At 51.0% G+C, this 24,361-nt stretch overlaps 10 protein-coding genes across 10 annotated transcripts; 8 read left to right on the top strand and 2 right to left on the bottom strand.

The window, feature by feature from the left end:
- Nucleotides 1–480: 480 nt before the first annotated feature.
- On the top strand, nt 481–1,140 carry N7446_006428 (class I SAM-dependent DNA methyltransferase; the record flags this gene model as incomplete). The annotated part of the gene is made up of 1 exon (XM_058515176.1): nt 481–1,140. The coding sequence occupies one exon, from the start codon at nt 481–483 to the stop codon at nt 1,138–1,140; it is 660 nt and encodes a 219-aa protein (XP_058372354.1).
- Nucleotides 1,141–1,849: 709 nt separating this feature from the next.
- On the top strand, nt 1,850–5,260 carry N7446_006429 (putative DUF814 domain protein; the record flags this gene model as incomplete). Its single annotated transcript, XM_058515177.1, has 4 exons — nt 1,850–1,882; nt 1,930–1,998; nt 2,046–3,622; nt 3,673–5,260. The coding sequence occupies 4 exons, from the start codon at nt 1,850–1,852 to the stop codon at nt 5,258–5,260; spliced, it is 3,267 nt and encodes a 1,088-aa protein (XP_058372355.1).
- Nucleotides 5,261–5,804: 544 nt separating this feature from the next.
- Nucleotides 5,805–7,127, top strand: N7446_006430 (L-threonylcarbamoyladenylate synthase; the record flags this gene model as incomplete). The annotated part of the gene is made up of 1 exon (XM_058515178.1): nt 5,805–7,127. The coding sequence occupies one exon, from the start codon at nt 5,805–5,807 to the stop codon at nt 7,125–7,127; it is 1,323 nt and encodes a 440-aa protein (XP_058372356.1).
- Nucleotides 7,128–7,510: 383 nt separating this feature from the next.
- Nucleotides 7,511–8,572, top strand: aah1 (adenosine deaminase; the record flags this gene model as incomplete). Its single annotated transcript, XM_058515179.1, has 1 exon — nt 7,511–8,572. One exon carries the CDS (start codon nt 7,511–7,513, stop codon nt 8,570–8,572), a length of 1,062 nt encoding a protein of 353 aa, XP_058372357.1.
- A 505-nt stretch (nt 8,573–9,077) lies between these two features.
- N7446_006432 (uncharacterized protein) lies at nt 9,078–9,422 on the top strand (the record flags this gene model as incomplete). The annotated part of the gene is made up of 1 exon (XM_058515180.1): nt 9,078–9,422. The coding sequence occupies one exon, from the start codon at nt 9,078–9,080 to the stop codon at nt 9,420–9,422; it is 345 nt and encodes a 114-aa protein (XP_058372358.1).
- A 321-nt stretch (nt 9,423–9,743) lies between these two features.
- Nucleotides 9,744–10,692, top strand: N7446_006433 (complex I 24 kDa subunit family protein; the record flags this gene model as incomplete). The annotated part of the gene is made up of 3 exons (XM_058515181.1): nt 9,744–9,863; nt 9,957–10,247; nt 10,297–10,692. 3 exons carry the CDS (start codon nt 9,744–9,746, stop codon nt 10,690–10,692), a joined length of 807 nt encoding a protein of 268 aa, XP_058372359.1.
- A 1,704-nt stretch (nt 10,693–12,396) lies between these two features.
- On the bottom strand, nt 12,397–19,386 carry N7446_006434 (putative SNF2 family helicase; the record flags this gene model as incomplete). Its single annotated transcript, XM_058515182.1, has 6 exons — nt 12,397–12,715; nt 12,793–15,699; nt 15,735–17,576; nt 17,641–18,396; nt 18,455–18,593; nt 18,897–19,386. Coding segments are annotated over 6 exons (6,453 nt in total), but the record flags the coding sequence as incomplete, so codon positions are not given.
- A 1,037-nt stretch (nt 19,387–20,423) lies between these two features.
- N7446_006435 (putative polyadenylation factor subunit CstF64) lies at nt 20,424–21,443 on the bottom strand. The gene is made up of 2 exons (XM_058515183.1): nt 21,383–21,443; nt 20,424–21,330 (listed from the first exon to the last, which is right to left on the bottom strand). Exons 1-2 carry the CDS (start codon nt 21,432–21,434, stop codon nt 20,909–20,911), a joined length of 474 nt encoding a protein of 157 aa, XP_058372361.1. The 5' UTR covers nt 21,435–21,443; the 3' UTR covers nt 20,424–20,908.
- A 152-nt stretch (nt 21,444–21,595) lies between these two features.
- N7446_006436 (prohibitin subunit PHB2) lies at nt 21,596–22,682 on the top strand (the record flags this gene model as incomplete). The annotated part of the gene is made up of 4 exons (XM_058515184.1): nt 21,596–21,767; nt 21,818–21,886; nt 21,945–22,300; nt 22,359–22,682. 4 exons carry the CDS (start codon nt 21,596–21,598, stop codon nt 22,680–22,682), a joined length of 921 nt encoding a protein of 306 aa, XP_058372362.1.
- A 359-nt stretch (nt 22,683–23,041) lies between these two features.
- On the top strand, nt 23,042–24,325 carry rmt2 (protein-arginine N5-methyltransferase; the record flags this gene model as incomplete). Its single annotated transcript, XM_058515185.1, has 1 exon — nt 23,042–24,325. One exon carries the CDS (start codon nt 23,042–23,044, stop codon nt 24,323–24,325), a length of 1,284 nt encoding a protein of 427 aa, XP_058372363.1.
- Nucleotides 24,326–24,361: the final 36 nt, after the last annotated feature.

Genomic DNA, 24,361 nt, shown 5'->3' on the forward strand with positions numbered 1-24,361 from the left:
AAGTAAATAGCTTCGGGTCAATATACAATCATCACTACGTATTGAAGTATGTGTAGGAAAGACCGAAAGGTGTTGCCTATTGCACGCATTGAATTAATATGCCACCAAGGGCAATTAAAGGCAGAAGACTCCACGTGCATTAGCTCCTCGGAGTAACTGGAAACATTCCATGCATACATTAAACTTAGCCTGCTTTCTCGAGCGGGGATTTCCCGCGTCTCTAGATGTAAGAGGTTGCTCAGGCTTCAGCCCAGACGTCTGGGCTCACCCACCGACATCATCGATCGACCAAACGTCACTCTTTGAAGAAGGTTGTAGTTACCCCGCATCACGCAATGCTCTGATCAAATTTAGCCGAAATTGTATGTTTGCATCTGCTATAAGAAGGGGGATGTAGCAGGGCGGAAACCTCATTCAAGCCCTAAATCAAAGCTCTCTGATCATAATTGACACTTTGTTAACAACAATCTTTTTCTCAATATGCACGCTCCAATTCCTACGAACAACCTCTATCTGGCTCAGGCCCGTGCCAGCACCGACAGCAAACATTGTATGGAGCTCTATGACAAATGGGCTGCCACCTACAATGCTGAGGTCGGCGACGAAGCTCAGAACTATGTTGCTCCTGTCCTCGTCGCTCAAGCTGCTATGAAGTTCTCATTGTCGAACGGTGCTGCCGACAGTGTGATTCTTGATGCTGGCTGTGGAACCGGCTTGGTGGGAGAAGCCCTTGCAGTCGCCAATGCAAAGGCAATTGACGGCATTGACTTGTCTCCCGCCATGCTGGAGATTGCCAGACAGACTGGCGTCTACCGTGATCTAACTCAAGCTGATATGAACCGGCCAATCGACAAGCCAGACGGAACATACGACATCGTGTCATGCGTTGGCACATTCACTCAGGGCCATGTTGGACCGGACCCTGCCTTGAGAGAGCTTGTCCGGGTTACCAAGACCAATGGTATCGTCATTGCAACAATTCTTGATGAGATCTGGGTATCTGGAGGGTTCAAGGCGGAGGTTGAGAAGCTGAAAGAGGAAGGTTTGGTGAATGTGGTCACCGATGAGCTTATAGACTATGTAAAGGGACACGGCGACAAAGCAGTGCTGGCTATCCTAGAAAAGAACCCTCGCCCCTGAACAACACAGCCCCAGCGACATGATCAACCCATATGCAACTTGAGCGAACAGACAGGCTTTCAACATCCTCCCATGCGACACAAACAGGTTTTCAACACCTTCCAATGCGACAAAGAGATACCTTTATAACGCACTCCCGGCTGCTTGTACCCGGTTATAATTTCTAGAACATTGCTAGCGACAAAAAAAATGAAATCCCATCAAGGTGCCCGGACCTTTAGCTGGATGATACCCGCTTTATATTTGCTGCTGAAAGAGATAGCAGTTATGTGATTCTGTCAAGGTGGGCGCTAAACACAAAGCAAGAGAAAACTTGGACTATATGATTTAAACAGCAGAATTGGTCCTGATTCTGAGACTTATAAGTAGAGACTGTTAAATAGGAATAGTAGTTTTTAAGTAGCCACAGTATCAGCAATACTATAGATAATGCAATACTATAGATAATGTATCTATATGGAATGCTGAAGGAACCTCTACTTGCAGGGGACAAAGGAAAATCAAGATATGTGAAAAGTCTCTAGGAAGATACAACGGACTTTCAAAGTATTAAGGTTGACTGCGAAAGGATGCCAAAGACAAAAAAGAAGGATTTTCTATAGATTAGGATGGAAGGGGACAGATGCGCGCTATCACGCTTTCCGACTCCGACTGTTCCTGCCCCGCATACGTCACCTCGAAAATTCCTCCTTCAACAACCACACTCATTATGAAGCAGAGATTCTCATCCCTGGACGTGAAGGTATGCCTAAAAGCCTCATTGCAGAGATATCCTACTGACAGCCCTAGGTCATCACGCAGGAATTGGCCTCGGAGCTGGTCCACCTCCGGGTATCCAACATCTATGACCTGTCCTCGGTACGCCCGATCCTTTCCTCCCAGCCGGACTGGACTAATTGATTCAGCGCATCTTTCTATTCAAACTCGCCAAACCGGACCATCGCCGTCAACTCATCGTCGACTCCGGCTTCCGCACTCATGTGACTCAATACTCGCGCACAGCGGCCACCACACCCTCTCCCTTCGTTACGCGCTTCCGAAAATACCTGAAGTCCCGTCGGATTACAAGTATCACTCAGATTGGAACCGATCGCATTATAGATTTCTGCTTCAGTGATGGCGCATACCACATGTTCCTCGAATTCTTCGCCGGTGGTAACATCATCTTGACGGACCGCGAATACAACATTATTGGATTGTTCCGACAAGTTCCCGCCGGGGAAGGTCAGGAGGAGATTAAGGTTGGACTCAAATATACCGTGTCCAACAAGCAAAACTATAACGGGGTTCCGGATGTCACAACGGATCGAATTACCCAGACACTAGAAAAGGCACAGGCGCTCTTTTCTCAGGAGGGCTTTGCGCCCAAGAAGTCCAAGAAGAAGGGAACAGAGGCTTTGCGAAAAGCATTGTCGCAAGGATTCCCCGAATATCCTCCCTTGCTAATGGACCATGTCTTTGCCGTCAAAGAATTCGACACTGCCACGCCGCTGGATCAGGTCTTGGGAAACCCCGATATTTTACAGAAAGTGAAGGAGGTACTGGAGGAGGCGGAGCGAATCTCTAAAAGCTTTGATACTGGCGACAGTCACCCTGGCTACATTGTCGCCAAGGAGGATTCTCGGCCTGCCCCCGAAGGAGAAGACTCGTCAAAGACAAGCTTGGTGTACGAAGACTTCCATCCGTTCAAGCCTCGCCAATTTGAGGACAAGCCGGGGATCAAGATCCTGGAGTTTGAACGCTTCAATGCTACCGTGGACGAGTATTTCTCGTCTCTGGAATCGCAGCGACTTGAGTCGCGACTGACCGAACGCGAGGCGGCCGCCAAGAAGAAGCTTGAATCCGTACGACAGGAACACAAGAAGCGCATTGATGCACTGAAAGATGCTCAAGAGCTTCATATCCGCAAGGCGGATGCCATTCAGGACAATGTTTACCGAGTCCAAGAGGCAATGGACGCTGTCAATGGGCTGGTAGCTCAAGGAATGGACTGGGGTGAAATAGCGCGTCTCATTGAGATGGAGCAGGAACGTGGCAACCAAGTAGCACAAATCATCAGGCTGCCTCTCAAACTCTACGAGAACACCGTCACTCTTCTCCTTGGGGAGGCTGGTGACGACGAGGACGAGGATGAAGATGTTTCTAGCAGTGACGAATCAGAATCTGAATCGGAAAATGAAGAAAAACAGGACGCCGGGCGTGCTGAAAGAGATTCCAAGGCATTGACTATCGACATTGACCTTGGTCTCAGCCCTTGGGCAAATGCATCACAATATTACGATCAAAAGAAGCAGGCCTCGGAGAAGGCGGAGAGAACAGCCCAATCTTCCACCAAGGCACTGAAGAGCCACGAGAAAAAGGTCACGACCGATCTCAAGAAGAATCTGAAGCAGGAGAAGGAAGTGCTGCGACAGACTCGGACGCCGTTCTGGTTTGAGAAATTCATCTTCTTTATCTCCTCAGAAGGTTATTTGGTCATCGGGTATGTGACTCCATCGGGTTTAGTTTGTGACATGTACTGATTTTTTCTAGTGCTCGTGATGCCATGCAAAGCGAACTTCTCTACCGCCGATACCTCAACAAGGGCGATATTTTTGTGCACGCTGACCTGGAGGGTGCCACGCCAATGGTGGTCAAGAACCGAGCTGGTAGTGCCGAAGCGCCAATTTCCCCATCTACCCTCTCTCAAGCCGGAAATCTTTGTGTCGCGACTTCGACGGCGTGGGATTCCAAGGCCGTCATGTCCGCATGGTGGGCGCATGCTCATCAAGTGTCAAAGGTTGCGGATAATGGAAGTGGTATTTTACCCACTGGATCTTTCCAGATCAAGGGAGAGAAGAATTTCTTGGCTCCATCGCAGCTTGTTCTTGGATTTGCTATCATGTTCCAAATCAGTCAAGAGAGCAGTGTTAAGAACCACAAGCAGCGCTTTGACGCGTTCGAAATTCCAAAAATTGATGCTACTCCCGCAGTACCAGTTGCTGCTTCAGAGCCGAAGACCTCCACTGTGATACAGGAGGTCCCGGAGAAGTCAGAGTCTACCCCGGAGCCTACTGCAGATACAGAGAAGGAAGCTGAGGCGTCAGAAGACGAGGAGGATGAAGACAATAAAGCGGCAACCCGTAACCCTCTTCAACGAGGCGACTTGGAGCTTCCGGCAACTCAGCTATCCCAAGAACCCGAATCTGAGTCCTTGTCCGAGCCAGAGGCAGAGCCCGCCGAAGAGGTCGCAGAACAAGCTTCAGAGGGCGAAGAAGAAGCTGCATCAGCGACTCAAACCGCGCCGCAAGGACCGGAAGAGCAAAAGCTCTCGGCCAGAGAGCGGCGCACTCTGCGACAGGGCAAGCAACTTGACCGTGACGAGGAACCAGCTGCGCCACGCATCGCTCCCACCCGGGGAAAGCGGGCGAAAGATAAGCGTGCAGCTGCTAAGTATGCTCACCAAGATGAAGAGGAACGAGAACTAGCTCTTCGCCTCGTGGGTGCCAATAAGGGCAAAGCCGCAAAGGCGGCCAAGGCAGCTGAAGCCAAAGAGCAGCGTGAACGGGACGCCGAGGCGCAAAGGCAACGCCGCCGGGCCCAACACGAGCGCGCCGCCGAAGCCGAGCGCAAACGCCAAGCTATCTTTACGGAAACTGGGACGGACGATTACAATGAAGAGACTGCAGCAGCAGAGGCAGCAGATCTCGCTTGGATTCCGGCTTTGATTGGCACACCGACTACCGATGACGAGATCCTTGCTGCTATTCCAGTCTGTGCTCCTTGGGGTGCCCTTGGGCGCTACAAGTACAAGGTTAAGCTGCAGCCGGGTGCAGTGAAGAAGGGCAAGGCTGTCAAGGAGATTGTCGGTCGGTGGGTACACGAGACCACAACCGGCAAGGTCAAGAAGGAACATGCCGAGGATGCTGGGATCCCCCGAGTCGATGCAGAGCGCCTTCGCGCACAGGAAGGTGATCTAATCAAAGCCTGGAAGGAGTCCGAGATCATTAACACCATGCCTGTTAGTAAGGTGCGTATCATGACTCCGGGCGGAGCTGGAGGAGGTGGTGGTGGTGGTGATAAGGGCAAAGGTGGAAAGGGTGGAGGAGGACCCAAAGGAGGCAAGGGAAAGAAGAAATGAGTGAGCAAAAGTGTTGAATGTATAGACAGTACATAGATGAGAGCCTCAATACACCAACGATGAGGTAGGGCTATCAATAGCTTATAACGTTAGAGCCGATCTACATGTATATCTACCCTGGTCAAATACCGTGATCAGCCACAACCCCGCCCCGGCGATTTTATAGATGCATTTCTTACCATTTTTAACTCTTATTTATTCAAACAAAGATAGACAATATGCAACTGCTCGTGTTGCGCTTATTGCGCAGCGTGCCCAACGTGATGAGTCATCCGACGTCATGGAATCGAATTTCTCCTGCGTTTGGACTCTTATCGTTGTCTCTGACGGCATCGTGCAGGATGTTAGACCGAATGGTTTAGAGACGATCTCTACCAGAATCCACGCTTAAGGAATCATATCTTGCGATTGGAACTCGGGCCTCTCCTCTTTTGGCCCCTCGGCTTGCGTGGAACAGTGCGTCATTGATCAAGACCTCTTCAAATTGCTGTTCACTCGCACTTTCGCCGGCGGTGCTCATCGCAGTTGTGTCAGATACATAATCATGTCTTCCACGCAGACGCGAGTCCTCCCTGTCCAACGGCTGAGCCAAGGGCCCGGCGATTTGTCTCTGCCCGAATGGTGGGAGAAGGAGCGCAGCCGACAAACACCCGAGTCTAAGGCTATCGAAGAAGCCGCTGAACTCCTCCGGTCGAGTGACCTCCCCGTCGCCTTTCCAACCGAGACAGTATATGGACTAGGAGCCGATGCTACACGCAGCGCCTCCGTCCAGGGCATCTACCGCGCGAAACAGCGTCCCTCAGACAACCCACTGATCATTCACGTTGACTCACTGGACATGCTCGATCGTCTCCTCAACCCTACCGTCAAACCCAGCACAGGATCTAGCCCGGGATCCAGCCCGGGATCTCCTCAGACGCCGCGCATCTCCATCCCACCGATCTACAAGCCTCTGATCGACCGATTCTGGCCAGGCGCCCTGACTATCATTCTACCCAACCCATCCGGGTCCGAGTTGGCGCCCGAGGTCACCTCCAAATTGACCACGTTCGGCGTCCGCATGCCCTCCTCTCCCCTCGCGCGGCTCCTCATCCACGCCACAGACCGTCCCCTTGCCGCCCCATCCGCCAACGCTTCCACTAAGCCATCCCCAACAACCGCGCAACATGTATACCACGATTTGCAAGGCCGCATCGAGTTAATTCTGGACGGTGGAGCCTCCGGCGTCGGTGTCGAGAGCACCGTGGTCGACGGCTTAACCAACCCACCGGCGATCCTGCGCCCAGGCGGCATCGGCATCGACGAGTTACGGGAATGTGAAGGCTGGGAAAAGGTGGAAGTTGCCTACAGCGACGGAACACTAGAAATGAAAGATATCCCGCGAGCACCGGGCATGAAGTACCGACACTATTCGCCGAAAGCACGAGTCGTCCTCTTCGAGCCTACATCCACCATGAAAGGAGTAGTGAAGCATGTCCAAAAGGACTTGCAAGATACTGCCATCGGTGCACACAACATCGGTATCATACGCACTCGAAACTGGAAGCTGGGTTTGGATCTTGCTCCCGAGGCCGAAGTCGCTAGTACTGTGAAGGCCGTCTCTGCCCCTATCGAGAACCTCGTGAGCTTCCCAGTGCCAGTGCAGGAGACTGGTAACCCCAGCACCTGCACGAAGATGGCATACGACTACCATCTCGGCCGGGATGCAACTGCTATCGCGCATGGTCTGTTTTCGGCGCTCCGCGCGCTCGACGATCTCGATGTTGATGTGATCTACGTGGAGGGTGTTTCAGATGACGAGGGCCACTTGTCTGCGGCTGTTATGAACCGGCTCCGCAAGGCTGCTGGTGCCGAATTGCGAGTTTAGATGATTTACGATTATAGTGCCAAGTGCAGGGTGGATAGATTTTCAAATGTGTTGTCAATATTAGAACTTTTGTGCAAAATTACATGGACGGAGCAATGAAATATCTCTTGCACTTACCGTTTTAGTGCTGCAGTGCCTTTATACTCCTTTTTAGGCTTTCGATCACGATCTCGGGGACCTCCGACCCACGGACGAGGAAGGCTTATCCACCCGCTCTTCTCAATAATCGAAAAAGGAGTCATAAAACGTCTCGGAGCATGGTATATCTTGAGACACCGGTGAACTGAACATTTCCATATATCTTGGCACAGTCCGTACAATCTATAGAAACAGGAAAACAACCAATTTCAAAAGCCACGTGCACATAGCAAAACCAACCCACCATGTGCAAATCCCCCCTCCACGACTTCATCAAAGGCTTGCCAAAATGCGAGCACCACGTCCACCTGGAGGGATGCCTAACTCCAGAACTAATCTTCGAACTGGCGGCGCGAAACGGCATACCCCTCCCAACAGACCCAGTCTACACCTCAATCTCTACCCTAAGCAAACGCTATGAACACTTTACCTCACTGGACGACTTCCTACACTTCTACTTCGAAGGCATGGCGGTCCTCCGCAACGAACAAGACTTCGCGGATCTAGCCTGGTCCTACTTCCAAAAGGCGCATTCGGATGGCGTCCACCACGCCGAAGTCTTCTTCGACCCCCAAGTCCACGAAGACCGCGGCATCCCCTACGAAACCATCGTAGGCGGATTCTCCAAGGGCTGCCAGCGCGCCGAGAAAGAACTCGGCCTGTCTACTCGCCTGATTCTCTGTTTCGTGCGCCATCTCCCCGTCGACTCGGCCAAGGGTGTTTACGATGAATTGGTCGCTAGTAAACACTTCGAAGCTGGGGTTGTTCACGGTCTTGGATGGTCTTCTTCGGAGGTTGGGCCTCCGAAGGATATGTTCCGTGATATCTATGCCGAAGCGAAGGTAAAGGGTATCCCGCTTACGGCGCATGCCGGTGAAGAGGGTGACCCCACGTATATCAGTACGGCGCTTGAGCTTGGTGCCACGCGGATTGATCATGGGATTCGGCTTGTTGAGGACGAGGAGTTGATGAAGCGGGTTGCGCGCCAGGGCACTTTGCTTACTGTTTGTCCTTTGTCGAATGTGCGGCTGCAGTGTGTGAAGTCTGTTAAGGAGGTTCCTATTCGGAAGTTCTTGGAAGCTGGGGTGAAGTTTTCGATTAATAGTGATGATCCGGCTTACTTTGGAGGATATATTTTGGATAATTATTGTGCTGTGCAGGAGGCGTTTGGGTTGAATGTTTTGGAGTGGAGGATTATTGCCGAGAATAGTGTTCAGGAGAGCTGGATTCCTGATGAGAGGAAGGCGGCTTTGTTGGAGAGGATTGAGGCGCATGTTAAGGAGCATATGCATACCCTTGCTGCTTAAATTAGAGGTTGGTGTAGAGTTGGCGTATATATGGATTGAATTGGGTGGGAGTGCATCTGATACCCTGTGTTTCAACACCTTTGTATACCGTTTTCAACCGGAGTATATATCAGGAGCAAATTAAATGAATATATGAAATGGATGTTGATTTAAAGTACTAACGAAGTCCTGACGAAGTACCTAATTTAGATATCAGAGATAATCCCTGATACATCAGGCACCAACTCAGATCTACTCCTCACTTGGCGACTGCACTTGCAGTTACCCAGCTCCAGCTCTCCTACGTTGCACACAACCGTGATTGATGCACAGAGTAACAACCAACAGGTGCTGTAGCCTACTGAGGTCTTCCTTCCAGCCTCGATCACGCCCACAGACACTACGTCAACTCCACTCAGTATCAGCCATCGCATCAGCCACCCCACGAACCCCTCAGCGCAGAGCAGTGCAACTCTGCACTTCTACAAGAAACCAAGCCTACCAGAGCATCTCCTTCATCCACGAAATGTCCACCTCCACCCTTCTGGACCGCTACAAACTCGTCTTCTTTGTCCCGCCCTCCGACCTGGAGCCTTGCAAGGATGCCATCTTCGCAACAGGCGGAGGGTCATTTCCCGGAGGGAAATATACCAAATGTTGTTTCCAAACTACTGGCATGGGCCAGTTCCTACCTAATGAAGGCGCAGACCCGGCCGTCGGGGCGGTTGGTGTTGTGGAACACTGTGAGGAGGTCAAGGTTGAGATTATGTGTCTGGGTCGGGATGTTATGCTGAAGGCAGTTGATGCTTTGGTTTCGGCTCATCCGTATGAAGAGGTTGCTTATGAGGTTTATCGTATGGAGAATGTGTAGTTGGATGATGGTATCGTACATGGATGTGTTGGGGACGGTGGTGTTAGTGGGGACTGCTGGTTAATATCGAGTTCTGTTATTGTTAATTGGCGCCGTGCATTTCAGTGATCATCATCCATATCGTATTCATATCAAGCAAGAATATCGTCACAGGTTGCAGGTGAAGTTGCGATGTTCGATGGAGGATTGGTAAAGCGGGAGTAATCTGTCGACGCTGATTGGTCAGTGTCCGCCCGCAAAACGCCCTCGTCAACTTGAACCTCATTCTCCTCCAACCTCCAACCTCATCGTCTTCCAATTGACCCTCGCATATACCCAGCGATGGCCTCCAAACTATTCTCAGTCCCGCGGGTTGGCCGCCAGCTGATTCACCAGCTCCCCAAGCCCCAATACAGAGCCTTCTCCGCCGGCTCGCAACGGTTCAGCGACACCCTTTCGGTGGTGCGTACCCGAACCCCCTCCTGGCTTCGCGGCAATTGCGCCTCGGATTGAAGAGAAAAGGTTATATTTACTGACTGTGTCCCTGTCCAATAGCACCGCAACAAGCCTCACAACAACCCGACCCTCCCGTTCAAGTTTTCCGACCAGAACCTCCAACTCGCCGATGAGATCCTCAAGCGCTACCCTCCCCAGTACAAGAAGGCCGCCGTCATGCCCCTGCTCGACCTTGGCCAGCGCCAGCACGGTTTCACCAGCATCAGCGTCATGAACGAGGTCGCTCGCATGCTCGAGATGCCCCCAATGCGCGTTTACGAGGTTGCGACCTTCTACACCATGTACAACCGCGAGCCCGTTGGCAAGTACTTCGTGCAGATCTGCACAACGGTAAGCAGCAATGACAACATTGATTCCAGACAATTGCTAATCTCCCCAGACCCCATGCCAGCTTGGTGGCTGTGGTAGCGACTCTATCGTGAAGGCCATCAACGAGCACCTCGGAATCACGCCTGGCCACACCACCGAGGACGGCCTCTTCACATACATTGAGGTCGAGTGCCTCGGCGCCTGCGTCAACGCCCCCATGGTCCAGATCAACGACGACTACTACGAGGACCTGACCCCCGAGTCAATCAAGACCATCCTGACCGCACTCAAGGACTCCGCCTCCGCCACCGGCGCCGGCACCAAGGTTCCCGCCCCGGGCCCGCTGAGCGGGCGCGATACCTGCGAGAACAGCGCCGGCCTGACTAACCTGACCGACGTGCCCGTGTGGAACCCTGAGACGATGATGCGCAAGGACAATGCATTGGACGCGCAGCCCCAGCAATAAGAGAACCCCAAAAGAGAGAAAAGAATATAAACCCTCTTCACATTGCCGTGGGTCAATTCCGGATGGGAGGATATTATAATGGTTGTGTTTTTTGAATTGGACGAGCAAAAGCCGCGCCTTGCGGGTACCGTGGTCAACCGTGGACAATAGAGGTTCCCGCGCCCCCTGGCGCCCTGAATGATAACCACTCTGAGGCGTCCTTTCTACCTGTTTTTTTGTCTGTCTACCGTGTACAGTACGTTTGTTCCTGGTCTTGGTGTGATCGGAGCCTGAATACAGATCTGGCCCAATCGCTGTGGGATATCGGCAGGACCAATCGCATTTTCCTTAAACTTTTCATTTTTCATCTTTTCATTATGCTTCCGACTCAGTAGATTCGCAGACGTAGGTTCTAGGCTTGAAGTATACCATCATGGAGACGTACTCATATTTCAATCTGGCATCAATCCTTGGAAGAAATTTGATGGTTTCTAACCTGTCTACCTACCAGCCTCGACCTGTGTATAATCCGCCGATTACATTTGATGTGCAACTACTATATCCAAGTCACCACTCAAGCCACTGTCCATTAACAAGAGGTCTTTACTGGTGACAACCTAGCTCTTTGTCGTACATGTATAGCACAAGTCAAACTGCACCACTGAGTTGTCTGCCGATTTCGAGAAAATGGTGCTCTTAGGGTTAAGCGCATAGCAGAAGATTCGAACCTACCTTGGGCTCACGGCAGTGAGTTCCTGCTAGCTAACCCTTGACGCTACGTATGGTATTATGGGCTGAAATAATATAACAAAGCCTTACACATGAAATCTGTATAGCCTCGAGAAAGTGTAACCAATACGGAAACCTAATGCCATCCAGTTGTCGATATCCGAGGCAGCGGTCTCTGCTCTTACAAAACCTTAAAAGGTCGACTTGCTCGAGAAGAGGTTTCATATTTGCCTACTTCTATTCCTCAGCTTGTTCTTAGGGAATTTCGAACCATAGATAATGCAAAAAGCCCTGGTTTTAATTTGCTCATACAGCTAGATATCTAGACATCTGGACATTCATGCATTTCACACGACGTGACATAAGACAGTCTCTGTTAGGTTAGCCACTTGAGCTAGACTTGAATATTGCTAACAAGCATCAATGAAATCGTTAAGCAAAGCAATCTGCACCTTCTATCGTATAGGCGGATACTTTGCATGTTGCTATCCATCACTAAGTTATCCATCAAACTTACAATTGTCTATAATTCCCTAGCTTGGAGAGACTTGCTAGCTGAAGCTATATTGTCATCTACTACTAGATAAACTACCCCGAACATATGAACTATTTGTCTCCTCTAGCTACGCTAGAACTATAGGGACTGAAACACTCCCTTGGTGTATTGGGATAGTGCTATAACAGTGCTCTCCTTTTACTTAAGCTTTTTCATGCAAGTAGATCAAGTTGAGCAGTACTAGTAACTACTTTGGCCTCTTTGCATCACCTGTCTATTTCTTCGTCCTTACAAGTGAATACAGTCTACGGGCAATTAATTCTCTTTATAGAGTAGTCATCTTCCACTACACTTTCTACTTAGTAAAATCTCTACGCAGGCTTACATAGGAAGAGGAAGTTCAATGGCAAGAAAAAAAATCAGACATTTGCCATAAATGGCGCTCTCTTGTTTATTCGCCGAGCACCCCCTCCAGGCTGGGTGCCACCTGAAGGGATTGCTCACACAACCTCCCCGTTCTCATCTTCCACCCGCTTTCCCGCGCACCGGACGTCGTCCTCCAGGACGGCCTCCTCTGCCACGAGGCAGGCCGCCCCTCCCCTCTCTACCAGCGTCCCATTGCCATGTGAGGCATTGCGTCGAGCGAAGATGTTCACCTCCACCGTCCCCCTCACCAGGAGGTGGTATACCTGTACGGTACGCTTCTGCCCGTACCGCTGGGCCCTTCCGATGGCTTGGGTCATTCCTGCCGCGTATTCGGGCTGCGAAGACACGAACAGAGGCGACAGGAAGACCACATGGTTTGCGCACTGGAGGTTTCTGGGCGTAAAGTAAGGTCAAAGTCAGCTAGATTCTTCAAGTAAATCAGTGGAATATGGGATAGGACTAGAACTCACAGGCCAGCCGCCATTGCGCTGCCGAGATTCAGGATCAGAGCCTTTGCCCGCGGAGGTTGTTGCTTCCCCTTCTTCATCTTCGGCCCCTCAATGAATTCGGTGATCACTTTCAGGTTTGTTGAGGTGACCATTCGGTGTTCAATATTTGCAGATTTGAGGGCTTCCGAGGCGACAGGCATCAAGTGGCCGATCTGTACGAATATCAGGACGAGTTCGTCCTGCGGGACGCCACGGACAATATCCACAAGCTTGTTGAGCTTGGAACTTTCGCTTGTTCGGTCTTCCTCCTTGACCGATAGCCCGACAATGACCTTGGACACTGCTGTCACTTTTCCGTCGCATTTACGGCAGACACATTGTTTGTCCCCTTGGGAAGCTAGGGTGCAACCCTTGCAAAGGATGTGTCCACAGGTTCGGAGAATGCTGACGTCTGCGAGGTCATGCTGGTCTTCACCGCAGCCATTGCAGGCTGGGATGGTGGAGGTGTGGATGGTCAGCAACGCACTGTAGAAGCGGATTTCGCGGTCGATTCCATTCGCCGATTTCAACGAAGTCATGATGTCTGTAGTCAAGGCCTTGGTCATGGCGAGGGATGCTTGCTTGTGACTCTCATCAGAGGGCTCTGTAGATTCATTATCGTCGGTAGCTTCTGCTTCTGCGGGCTTTCCGCGACTGGTTCCCTTCACAACCGTTGCATTGAGAGCCTTTTTGAATCTCTCATTAACCTTGGTGACAATATTCTGGTGTTCCATCAGCACACTCCATTCTTGGTATGACTGGTGGCAATTGAACAAGAGCTCAATAACTCTGTTGCTGACTTCGGGGTCTCCAATTTTTGACTTGGAGATGATTTCCTTCAGTACTTGCCAATCGAATGGGTTGTCGTCGTCACGATATCCAATAAGGATTGCTTGCCGGCATAGGTTGTCGAGTTTCGTCCAGTGGATCGTAGATTTGGCTTGGTTAGTTGCCAACACCTTGCGACATTTCTCAACGCCCCAGGGAGGCTTGCCAATCTGGGTCGTTGTGCAACTCATGATGAGAGCTTCTGGAAGAGTCTGACTCTTTGCAAGAAGGCTGTTCAGGGGACCGTCGATCCGCTTTCGGTTCTCTTTTACCGCATCATACAGGATATCGTATGCTGCTTTCTCTTCAGGTGATTGACAAACAAGAACAATGTTGGTCTCGAGGGGTATGTGATCAATCTGGGCGATGTTTTGACGTGCGAACCGATGTAGGAATCTTTGAGCATGCTCTTCGCGGTTTCCGTACCATGCGTTACTCCGAGGAGCTTGGTACATCTGGAAAGCCTCGGCAGCAGTCTGATTCTTCCGGATCATTCGCAGTCTCTTGTTCTGAGACATTCTGTCACTATCACCATCGTCGTCAATACCAAGGTCAAGACCGAGATAGCGAGCAATACTCTTGATGTCGGCAAATTCGTCCAGAGCGGGTGTTCCTGAGAGAATCCATTTGGAGCGTGCCTGTACTGACAGTAGGGACACCTGTCGCTCCTCTCCAGCATATGTGTACTCGTCGATAATCAGACGATTGAAGTTGAAGGCGTGGATGAATGCAGCTGCAACAGTGCGCCAACCCTGCTCGACCTTTGAAATACCGAACGCTGTTGCATCATCTAGCACCACCTTCGACTTGGCTTCACGTTTGACATCCGGCACTTTTACTGGTTCAGTAAACTGGTGTTTTTGTCGCTTTCCTCCTGGAGCTCTCATTTTCTGCTTGCTGTGTCTTCGCTTCCGCTGGCCTGCGTTCGTCCCACAATCGTTGTCCTCGGCTTCAGATAGATCAGAGTCTTCGTATCCAGAATCACCAGGGTTCAAATGTTCAGCGGGATCCAAAGATTCTTCAGTCTCAACTGTCTGTGTTGTAGCTGCTGTAGATGTAGCTGCTGTGTCGGACTTGTCAGTGCCAGCTTTTTCTTGAGCGGCAGCGAATGCCTGACCACGGAGGCGTCGGGAAGGCACAAATGTGCAGTTGGCCTGTGTTTCTTGAACTCGGCGACGTCTTGCCCTAATTTCTTGAAGCAGCGCCTCAGGACCATGGGATTTCAAAGTACCAACAAGCTCCCGAAGGGAAGCACGGGCGTTGTGGAACCAGCTGTCGAAGTTACGACCTGTTCCTCCGCCCGATCTTGCGGGAGCTTGCGGTGTTCCGGTGAACCTTTGAAGTCGGGTGTAGTAGCTGTCGTTCGCCAAGATACTCCATGACAGAAGAACGATGTCAGCATCTTGAACATCCTGAATGGTAGTCTTGGTGATCGACTCCAGTGCAAGTACCTTGTATTTCTCTCCAAGGAATTTCTTGGTTTCCGAATGCCATTGCTTGAACACGTTGGTCGGCACAATAATCAGAGTTGCCTTTGTTGGGATCAACCCGTTGCTTTCATCCGGAATCCGATTGCAGTCTCTTTCGTACTGTGCATCAATCAATCCAAGGACAATTGCCGTCTTTCCATATCCGACCTCATCAGCCAGCACGCCGCCACGAACTATCTTGGGGATTGTCGCTTTGACTTCGGCACGCCAGGGCATCAAAGGAAGAATGGATTCTTCGACTTCTTCTTCCATGAAGGGTGCAATGTCATCTACCTCTTGGGAGATCATCCAGCTGAGCGATTGCAGTTGCTCGGTGCGCAGAGGATACATGAAGTTGGGAGGTTGTGATGACGGAGTATCGTTTGAATTGTTAAGTAATGTGAACTTGCAATCAGTCTCTTGTCGGCCCAGCTTGGACTTCTGCATATCGTATGCATGAGGAAGAAGTCGCCAGTGTGAGCTGATGTTCTCGCGGCTTTCGAAGCCAACCAGTTTTCCATGTGCCTGGTGCATCAGAGCTTGAACGTTGAGAGTGAAGCACAATTCTCCATCTCCATGTTCGTTGATTCTTCTGAAGACCAAAAACGGCGAAGGGCGAGATTTTACGGCACGTTCATAGGTAGCAGCATCCTGAGGGTTCTCATAGGGAGTGATTCGGTCTTTGTTGTCCCGGCCCCAGATGATGTTGGGGGAGGTGGATTGCAGATGTTGCAGTTGTCAGTCACTTCATTGGCATGTTCCGGACTCTCTGAATAGACGATCTTGTTCCATTCTTCAAAGTCGGACCATCCAGCAATCTTCGGGAATAACCAAGCGAGACCTTTCAGTTCTCTCATTGATACCACGGGATCCCACGCTTGCCACCCGGGCTTTGCGTCGGGCAGGTTGAGAATCATTGTTGGAGCGGACAATGAAGCGAGGGGAATGCAAGCATTATGACATCTCTGGTTTGTGATCGAGATCTGAGTTCCTTGCGGCAAGGCGTCGTGAGTTATTTGTTCAGAACAGACGTTCAACTTCACTCTGGGGACCTTGAGCCAACGACGACAATAGGCATTGACTTTGCTCGGACCTTTTGATGCATTCAAAGCTCTCCAAGTGGGGGACAACTCAGCGATGGATATTCTTTGTTCATATCCAGGAAGACGACTGTGATCAAGAGCAAATACACAGGCATCGTCTTTGGGGAGGGTGAGCTTTTGCGTGTCAAGAAACAGGTAGATGGTAGGCTGGTTATCAGTGCTCTTCCTTCGGTACATTGCTCCGAGTGATGTGCCACAGTGAGGAAGAGCTTCGTAAAATCCTCTAATGTTGTAGTCAAGGTTCGCAAGATCGGCGTCTAGTGCATCGACGTAAAGATGAGTCCAGACTTGAGAGTTGACGAAATTGGCACCCTTGAGACCACATTCTGCTTCGAATGATTTGACTTGCTGCTCCGTTCCAGTGATCTTGATGGTGAATGCTGTGCTCGCAGGGGAACACACTTCCCAATTACCTTCAACAAATGACCCATCGTTCGGTTTCATGCGTGCGATTGGCTTTGCTAGCACTTCTCGGATGGTGCATCTCGTGCTCGCGGATTTGGGTGGTTTTGCGAACAAAAGCCACTGGATCGAATCCGGTCCAATCTCAAGATACAAGCTGGAGTACGGTCCTTGATAAATGATTCGCCAACTCTTCCCGCGCTTCACTTCGAAAAATTGGAAAGCGTCGTTGCAAAGTGATTTGGTGGTGTGCATGAAGTCGTCCCAGAACGCTGAGAGGGTGTTGTCGGGGTAAAAAGGTTTGAATGTCTCGAAATCTTTTTCAGATAAACCAGAAAGCATAAGCTTCATGGGAACAAGTCCCTTGATATTCGCGATAAACTCTGACGGCTCAATTCGAGAGCGGAATTCACGTAGATATGAGTGCGTGGGATTTCCATAGCAAGAAATGCAAGCGGAATGTCCGCAAAGGGAGCAGGTGAAAATTGAATTCTTGACCCCGGTCTGTCTCTCGCACGAGCAACACATGACGGTGTTTGCTGACAATGCTTTGAGATCAAGGTGGTTGACGGGGCGAGTTGAGGCCACACCGAGGCTGCTCCTCACAAGGCTATATTCCTTGCTGATGAGAAGCGGATTATCCTCGGTGTTATCAGACTTGGTCGGACCCTCGTTGGTGTCAAGAATTTTATGCGCGGCGATCAGGCCCGCGAGCATCACTGCACAGACGACGGTGCTCGTCATTGCATTTCCAGCCATGTCCATCAGTTCGGCTTGAGTTTCTCTCGTTAGCAGCATTCGATCGAGGGGCAGCCCTTGCAGTGAAAGAGCCTCCGTGCCAGACACGGGGCCTCCACGGGTGGTCACGAATGGTATACCCTTTGGTGTCAGGCAACCAGCGATCCCAGACCCAGCAAGGCTGTCATGCCCTCGATCGACGCCTTGAGACAAATCGATCCAACGCCTAGGTGAGATAAGAAGTTAGTAACTTGTTCATCAAGCGATAGTGAGGGCAAGGTGGGACTTACTCCTTGAAGTTCATGTCGTATCCACGAACAATCTTCTTCAGGAAATTCATATCCACGGTTTCCCATACTCTCTCTGGCTGCGTCTTCATGAAACGATGCCAGAAGAAGTCCGGTGCCCTGAGCATATTGACTCCGGGTTGGGATCGAGTGATCGGGCGTTCGTTGCCTAGTTCAAGTTCGTCACGATGGCGCTGATGACGAGCCTGGTAGTTCTCCCAGCTGATGTCGCTTCGCAGCTCTAGGCATGCCTTCTTCTCGATGGACTCGAGTCGACGGTCATCGTCGGACAACAAAAACATTCCGACAGGTGCACTTGCTCTCCGTTTGAAGGAGTCGACAAGGCTGCGAACGTGTTGGTCGATGGTTTTAATATCGACCTGGTTCTTGAGATCTCCAAGCAGGCCCGCTGCTTCCAAGCGGCGCTTGTCAATGACCACCAAGTACCCACGTTCACGTGTCTGTGGTATGTAGTAATGTTTTGTGTCGACGTGTAGATCGACCGACATGTAGTCGAGGCCCTCCCAAATTCCCTTCATCTGCTCCCATGGGGCGGTCCGAACATTCTCCTGAATGATCAAACGGGGTCGATATTTCTCCGCGTACCGCAATAGACCGTTGAAGGTGGCCCCAGACTCTCCACCTTCCAGCAGGGTCTTCTTGCGGCTGTTCAGCGGAGAAAAGTCGACACAGGCGGTTCCTGCAACTAATATGTCGAGGTTGCCGGGTATCAATTCCGGCGACCCGTAGGCCGTTCGCCTGTAGATCGAGGTTAGTAAGAATGTGGATGTAAACGAGAATGGAAGGGTCTACTTACGCCGTATCTCCTCCAAGTTCCATGATGTCACGAAACAGGAGAGGAGGGCGGAAGTTCCGCTCAATGTATGATTGCTTGAGCGGGACAATCTCACAGCTGAAAGCATGCGAGATCCGGAGTTGCTGGTCCATACCTAGACCTGAAAAGGTATCAGCCATTGGTCCAAAGAAGAGACGAAAGCAAGCGACAAGTGAGCAATCAGAGAGATGCGGGTACGGATGGAATGAGAGGGAGGTGACATAGTGTTAGGGCAAGGATGGGAAGCCCCGAATGCTCGGCGTCGCCAACCATCAGGACGCCGATGACCTTAAGTCGCCGACGATGATCCCATCAAACACCGACAGGCGTCAACCTCATCCCCAAACGAAGACACAGTGAGTGCAACATGAGATGAATATGATGATATACTGATTCGATGATAGGGCACGATCGAGGCACTTACCCGTTGAAATCATGCCCAGGGCCAGTAACGGGGCTTCCGTTCCTGAACACATCGTTGCCACACGGAGTGGCCGTTTGCCGAGCCGACAGATGACATCCGACAATCCAATTTGAAGGGCTTTTGCCGCCATGTCAGCGAAAATATCTTCCAGCCTATGCAGAGGTGACATATCATTGGCTAGATACCTGGTCTCAAGAACCAAGTATCCCCTCCGCAGCTCCGGAATCTCTTCGACCTCAGGGTCTCGATCATCCTTTGCCAGGTCAGCCACCGACTGCTGCTGGTTTGTACCCTCCTGAGAAACGATGACCGGAATCAGAGGAAGGGGGGAGGTGGTGTTGAGATCAGACATAATGGTGTTGAGACTGGACGAAGCCAGCCGCTGATACACAGAGAATGAAGCCTCAGAGATGAGGAGAGGTGCCACAAACGAGGTCAAAGACGTCGAGGGACTCAAGAATAGACCTGTTTGGACACTGGCACCTCGAAGGTCTGCAGAAAATGGGGTACTGCAAGTCTGGAGAGAGGCATGAGGGAAGGGAAGAAGAAGGAGAAGAGAACATCGGATCAGAAACTGAAAGAAGAGGGATGTCTGGCAGCTGGCGGGGGGAAAGCTCGCCCGATTGGGAGATTGTGACGCCAAAGATACGAGCGACGGCGACCATACGATTCATCTACCCATAACCATGCTCCTCATCCAACCAGTACTATCGCTATAAAATGAGCCACAGCTACTAAATATCCGCTGCTTCTTTCTTTCCCATCATTCACAATACTGTGCAGACGCTCCCCTCAACTACTACTACTACTACTACACACTACATACTACATTTACTTCCAGTCCGAAAGCTGGATCTTCAATTCCTCGCTATATAATAAATGAAAATTCAGGAACAACATGAATAGGACCAGTAAACAAGACCAGTGAATACTCTCAAACTGCATGTAGGATGTCCATGGAAACAAGTATACAACTAGTTTGACGTTGATGAGGTAGGGCAAGCGAAGCACGTGCCATGCTTTCGGTGGGTGTCCGCCAGAATGCGGTTTGGACAATACTAATTGCTGCCTTGTGGTATCAGGACGGCCGGAGATCAAAAATAAAAAGTCAGTACAATCAGCCGATGCCATTTTGCTCAGTAATTTCCCCATTTAACAATGGTCTAACTTACGCTGCGGTAGTAGCCTTAATTCAGACCCTTCGCCTTGGCATTGGCGGGAAAACAGCCGAGGAGTCATTGGCCAAAATACAGTACGACGGGACAAAGGCAGAATTGGAAATTTGAAGCAGGTACGCGGTGCCATTGCAGCTGCAGGGGAGAACTTGTGAGAAAACCAAAAATGCACGAGTTCGATTGTAAGGTTTTAAGGCTACGACAAAAAGTGCAGAATCTCATTTGATTGCCATTTTGAAATTTAGCTTCGGTTAAGCCGGTATGCAAGTCCGTAGAAAAAGAAGCATCAAACTCCCTGCGCCATCCATTCGCCTAATGAAATAGAATCAAAAAAAAAAAAAATTTTGGGAAACATCGTGACCAGACGCTTTCATCTAGTCAGAGCAAGGGGATTTTCAAACCTCATAGAGGAAGAATCTCATGTTCGATGCAACAAGCCGCTACCGCATACCGCCTTGCATAAGCTGCTGGCGGAGCAACATAATTTGACTCCGTTCCATAGGAGGGAGCGCATCAATCGTAGCTTGGGGCATGCTAAGCACTTGTTGGAGAAGCTCTTCCTGACCGTGCATCTGCGGGGCAGGTTGAGCAGGCGGGGGAGCGAAAGGAGTTCCCGTAACGGGGGTGTAGAAATCTGACCCGGAACACCGTAGGGCTGGAACTGCTGGGCTTGTTGAGGAGGAGGTTGGGGTTGGGCCGCCTGTTCAACGATGGAACCGAGCAGTTGGTATTCGACCAGGTTCATAAGAAGTAGAGCCTGGAAGATGGCGTAGGCGAGCTGAGGTGCTTGGCGCAATAATTCGGTGGCACGAGCTGGGTCTGCAACAGCGAGGGCTTTCATCTGGGTGAGGACATCGAGGAGTTGGTTGGGGGAAGGGATGCGAGGGTGTGAGAGATGGCATTCGGGCAGTCAATCTGTGGTGGCAGTTCAACTCCGGGTGGGAGGGGTGGCAATGGCGCTGAGCCGGGAATCTGTTGCTGCTGTGTGGTATCCTGGTTCATCGTTGGCTGGGACTGCTGCGAATAGTCCGGAGGTATAGAGTCCTTCTCGTTGTTGTGAGGCCAGTCAACACGGATCTTGCGGCCCATAACCTCGTGGTCGTTGAGGTTGCGCACCGCCGAGGCAGCGGAGTCTGGGTCGGCAAAGTCTGCGAATCCATAACCCTTGGGTTTGCCAGTCTCAGGATTCATCATCAGTCGGAACTTGGTGACGGTACCGGCCGTGCTGAGGATGTCTTTGACTTGCTCCTCAGTGAGGTCTAGAGCTGAATTAGCATCGCGCTTGGAAAGCATCCTTTAAAGAGTACTTACTGTAGGGGATATTCCCCAGAAAGACACTCTTCCCAGTTCGATCAGGCGCCATGATTGTGATGCTGATCGGAAAATGAATACGAAGTTGAAAGTTGATGCGCGACAGAGGAGCTAATTCTGCCACCGCCGCAGCTTAACTTCACATCCACTTGAGCGTCAGACCAAGTCCGCCCTCATCCATCTCCATCCTCTCCCCACGCTTTTTCTCACATCATGTCTCAAAATCAACGAGAGGCCTGGGAGCGTCTACAGGTCATGCTGTCCCGGCGCAAGGCTGGCTTCGGCGGTGGCTTCCCCGGTGGTGGCCGTGGCGGTATGGGACTTGTCGGAACTCTTGTTCTGGCAGGTCTTGGTACCTACGTCGCTTCAAATGCCTTGTTCAACGGTATGTTCTGTTGCAATTCTCGAGAAATTACGTCTCTAACTTGTTTCTAGTTGATGGTGGTCACCGCGCGATCAAGTACTCTCGCCTAGGTGGTGTTAAGAAGGAGATCTACGCCGAAGGTAAGAAAACTCCCTGGCTGAGAAAAGAGAGCTATCTGACCTTGTTGAATGATTCTAGGTACTCACTTCCAGATCCCTTGGTTCGAAACACCAATCATCTACGATGTCCGCGCCAAGCCTCGCAACATTCCCTCTCTTACCGGTACCAAGGACTTGCAGATGGTGAACATCACTTGCCGTGTCCTGTCCAGACCCCGTGTGGATGCCCTTCCCCAGATTTACCGAACACTGGGCCAAGACTTTGATGAACGCGTGCTGCCCTCGATCGTCAACGAGGTGCTGAAGAGCGTTGTTGCTCAGTTCAACGCCAGTCAGCTGATCACACAGCGTGAGAATGTTGCCCGTCTGGTTCGGGAGAACCTAGCTCGCCGGGCTGCCCGGTTCAACATTGCCCTGGACGATGTGTCTTTGACGGTATGTGACTATGCTCCAGCATTAATCTGAACAAATGCTAACAAGTTATCTCGTGCAGCATTTGACCTTCTCCCCCGAGTTCACCGCCGCTGTTGAGGCCAAGCAGGTCGCCCAGCAAGACGCCCAGCGTGCCGCGTTCATGGTCGACAAGGCTCGTCAAGAGAAGCAGGCATTCATTGTTCGCGCACAGGGTGAGGCCCGCTCGGCCGAGCTCATTGGTGACGCCATCAAGAAGAGCAAGAGCTACATCGAGCTCCGTAAGATCGAGAACGCTCGCCAGATTGCCCAGATCCTCCAGGAGAACGGCGGCAAGAACAAGCTCTACCTTGATACCCAAGGCCTGGGCTTGAACGTCAATGCCCACTCCGAGGAAGTCAAATAAACTCATTCCACTTCAAACTTAATGGCGCTGCGAGGGATGTGAATTATTGTACAAATAGCTGGATTAACAATCATCCAAATGTGTTCTCTTCTCTGATTTTTGAAATCTCTTGTATCTTTCGTAAAAGTGTGTAGCTCTAGTTCATGGATGGTCATCGATATATATTTTCTCCGCGCGGGGACAAAGGCGGCGAGTACAATTTTTCAGTATGGAGGGGCGCCACTTTTGCTTTGATAGTCCAACACACTCGACAAGCATTGTTGAATATAACAATTAATTCGTGAGTATTAACCAGCAAAATCCTCACATAATTTTTTGTCTTTTAATTGCGAAAGAAGCTAAATAACAGCGACCAGACAATGCCTGAAGTCACTGACGACACGCCAATCCACCTCACAGAGGTCGACATCGACCTCGACGTGCAAGAGATCCTCCTAGCGGCCTCGCAGCATGACATTCCCAAGCTGCGTCGCCTCCTTCGCACCCAGTCTACCCTGCCCGACGCAGCAAACGTCAAAGACACCGAGTCAGGCTTCTCACCTCTGCACTCTGCGATCGCCGCCTGTGAGCCTGACAGCGACACGGAGGGCGCCCAGAACGGAGCCAATGGTGCCGAAACCTCAGAGCTGAACCCAAAGGGTCTGGACAACGAGACTCTGAAGTCAGCCGTGGAGACAGTCAAGTTCCTTCTGCAGGAGGGTGCTATCTGGAACGATCTCGACAAGAACAATGAGACACCCGGCTGTCTCGCTCGGCGCATCGGAGCTCTCGAGTTGTACGGCCTGATTGTTGACGCAGGTGTCCGCGCAGAGCTTCTATTGAACCGCCTCGACGCGTACGAGGAGCTATCCGACGAAGACGACGAAGAGAACGAGGAGAAGCAAGAGAACGACGAGAACCAGACCGAGACCAACGTCAACGCCAACATAGCAACCGAAACCGAGACAGTACCCGAACTTGTCGACGCCACAACCACCAACCCAGGCGTGAACAACCCGCAGTACCTGGAATCGCAGCTAAACATCCAAAACGACCGCATTCTAGACTCAGACCAGAACGGCGTAATGATGGCATGGGAAAGCGACATCATGCGCAAATCCGCAAAGGCACTTCTCCCAACCCCCGGCCTGAAAGTGCTGAATATCGGCCACGGCATGGGCATCGTTGATGGATTCTTCCAAGAACAGCAGCCTGCCTCACACCATATCATTGAAGCGCATGATGACGTCGTTGCGGAGATGAAGCGTCGTGGCTGGGATTCTAAGCCTGGCGTTGTTATTCACCAGGGTCGTTGGCAGGATATCCTTCCTGGGCTTGTTGCGTCTGGCGAGATGTTTGATGCTATCTACTATGATACCTTCGCTGAGTCTTATGGTGATTTCCGGGAGTTTTTCTCTGAGCAGGTTATTGGATTGCTGGAGCAGGAGGGCCGTTGGGGATTCTTTAATGGTATGGGTGCTGATCGGCAGATCTCGTATGATGTCTACCAGAAGGTGGCGGAGATGGATCTGTTTGAGGCTGGATTTGATGTGCAGTGGGAGGAGATTGCGGTGCCAAAGTTGGAGGGTGAGTGGGAAGGTGTGCGGAGGGCATATTGGGTTGTGGATGATTATAGATTACCGCTGTGCAAGTTTATGGATTGAGAAGGGATTTGGGATTACTGAAGACAGAAGTTGGAC

Source organism: Penicillium canescens, assembly GCF_028828765.1.
Source record: "Penicillium canescens strain IBT 15451 chromosome Unknown utg000004l_segment0_segment0, whole genome shotgun sequence".
NCBI lineage: Eukaryota > Fungi > Ascomycota > Eurotiomycetes > Eurotiales > Aspergillaceae > Penicillium > Penicillium canescens.